Source organism: Passer montanus, unplaced genomic scaffold (genome assembly GCF_014805655.1).
Source record: "Passer montanus isolate IOZ18808 unplaced genomic scaffold, ASM1480565v1 scaffold38, whole genome shotgun sequence".
Classification (NCBI taxonomy): domain Eukaryota; kingdom Metazoa; phylum Chordata; class Aves; order Passeriformes; family Passeridae; genus Passer; species Passer montanus.
The window spans coordinates 498,888-500,428 of NW_024368596.1; the positions used below are offsets into that span (position 1 = coordinate 498,888).

At 80.8% G+C, this 1,541-nt stretch overlaps 3 protein-coding genes across 7 annotated transcripts in view; 1 reads left to right on the forward strand and 2 right to left on the reverse strand.

Annotated features, from left to right (window-relative positions):
* NONO (non-POU domain containing octamer binding) overlaps window positions 1–1,302 on the reverse strand; it is a 15,072-nt gene extending 13,770 nt beyond the window's left edge. For 2 of the 4 annotated variants that reach the window (XM_039717632.1, XM_039717631.1), the window contains exon 1: window positions 738–1,301. The gene's annotated coding sequence lies outside the window, so the exon portion shown is untranslated. Of the gene's footprint in view, window positions 1–737 lie in introns of all 4 variants that reach the window. The other 2 variants (XM_039717630.1, XM_039717633.1) reach the window with 2 other exon arrangements.
* LOC120506112 (basic salivary proline-rich protein 2-like) overlaps window positions 1–1,541 on the reverse strand; it is a 2,182-nt gene that overhangs the window by 270 nt on the left and 371 nt on the right. Inside the window, exon 2 of the mRNA XM_039717262.1 lies at window positions 33–1,379. Coding sequence (XP_039573196.1) covers window positions 33–1,379 — 1,347 coding nt within the window. The remainder of the gene's footprint in view (window positions 1–32; window positions 1,380–1,541) is intronic.
* The window catches only part of ZMYM3 (zinc finger MYM-type containing 3), a 31,489-nt gene continuing 31,248 nt past the window's right edge, over window positions 1,301–1,541 (forward strand). Inside the window, exon 1 of one of the 2 annotated variants that reach the window (XM_039717627.1) lies at window positions 1,301–1,416. The gene's annotated coding sequence lies outside the window, so the exon portion shown is untranslated. Of the gene's footprint in view, window positions 1,464–1,541 lie in introns of both variants that reach the window. The other variant, XM_039717628.1, reaches the window with a different exon arrangement.

The window sequence follows — 1,541 nt, forward strand, 5'->3', positions numbered from 1 at the left end:
CGCCCGGCCCCTCCGCCCCGGCCGGCGGGCACCGGGGCCGGGCAGCGCCGCGGGGCCGCCCTGTGCCGGTCCGCTCTCCTCCAGACACAGTCCATCCCCGTGCCCGCTGCTGGCGGCGTCCAGCCGCGCGCTCCCCCGCGTCGTCCGGACGCCGTGCCCGTCGCGCGGGGAGGCGGCTCCGGCCCCTGGCAGCGCGCTCGCACCGTGCCTCGGGCGGGTGTCGTTCCGCCGCCTTGCAATAAAGCCTCCCGCCCGCTCAGCGGGGCAGGTGCCGCGCCCGCGGCCAGCCCGCTGCCGGGCGCGGTGACCCGGGGCTCACAGCCCCCGCGGAGCGCCCGCTCCCGGCTGTGCCCCGCTCCCAGCCCACGCTCAGCCGCGGGTTCCCGGGGGCGGGAGCGCTGGCAGAGCCCCCGGTGGAGCGGGCGCCCCGAGAGCTGGATGCCGCCCCGCTGAGAGGAGGGGCCCGGGTCCCGCCGGCAGGAGACCCCCGGCGAGGCGGGGGGGCACGGAGGGAGCGGGAAGGGGCGCCGCGGGCGGCGAGGCCGGGTGGGCGCTGTCACGGCTGGGGAAGCGCACCGTGCCGGGCTCCGCGCGGTGCGGCGGGAGCGCGGCACGGGAGGGGATCCCGGGGGAGGCGGTGCCGGGAATGGGGGGCGCCGGCCCGGGCGGTCCCTCCCGGGGGCGGTGCCGCGTCCCGGGCCCCCGCGGAAGCCCCGCCCGGCCGCGCTGTCACTCACCGCCCCGGGGAGACGCTCCGGCTTCGGGGAGGCGGTGGCGGCGCCCGGGCTCGGCCGGGTGGGTCCCCCCGCGGGCAGGTAGAGGCCGTGGCGGTGCGGCCGGACCGGACGCCCCGGGACGGCAGCGGGGCTGGGGCCGGGAGAGGCGGCAGCGAGAGGGTTAAGGGGGGGGCGGGGAGCGGGGTGGCGAGCCCATTCCGTGCGATCCGCTCCGCGCTTTGCGGGTGGCCGCGTGGGCACCGGCGGGAACCGGGGCGCCCCGTTCCGGCCCGCGACCGCCGCCGTGCTCCACCCCCGCACCCCGCCGTGCCCCGCCAGACCGCGGCCGTCACCCGCGCCCGGCTCCGTGCTGCCCGCCCGCCCGGACCCGCTCCGCCGGGCGGATCCGCCCCAGGTTTTCCAGGCGCCCGTGGCGATCCGGGCTGTGGCGCCGCTCCCGCACTCGGGGCTCCGCTCCGCGTTTCCGCGGTAGCTGCTGGTGAGCGAGTCTCGCGAGCCCCGGCCGCACCGCGGCCTATCAGAGCGCGTCCCTCGCTCCGCACAGCCAATAGGGCGCCGCCGCCGCCCCCCCGTCGGCTTGCAGCGCGTTGAGGGCTCCGAGCGGCGCCTCCATTTAAAGGGGCCGCGACCCGAATCCGGGTTCTGGGTAGAGCGGGCGGCGCAGCACCGGGAGAGCCAGGTACGAGCGGTGGCGGCGGCGGGCGTGCCCCGGCGGTGTCCCGGGAGGTGCGGATGGGGCCATGGGCCGGTCTTGGGGCTCCGCAAAGAGGGGGCGGGGCGGGCGCGTGCGGCGCGGTACCAGGG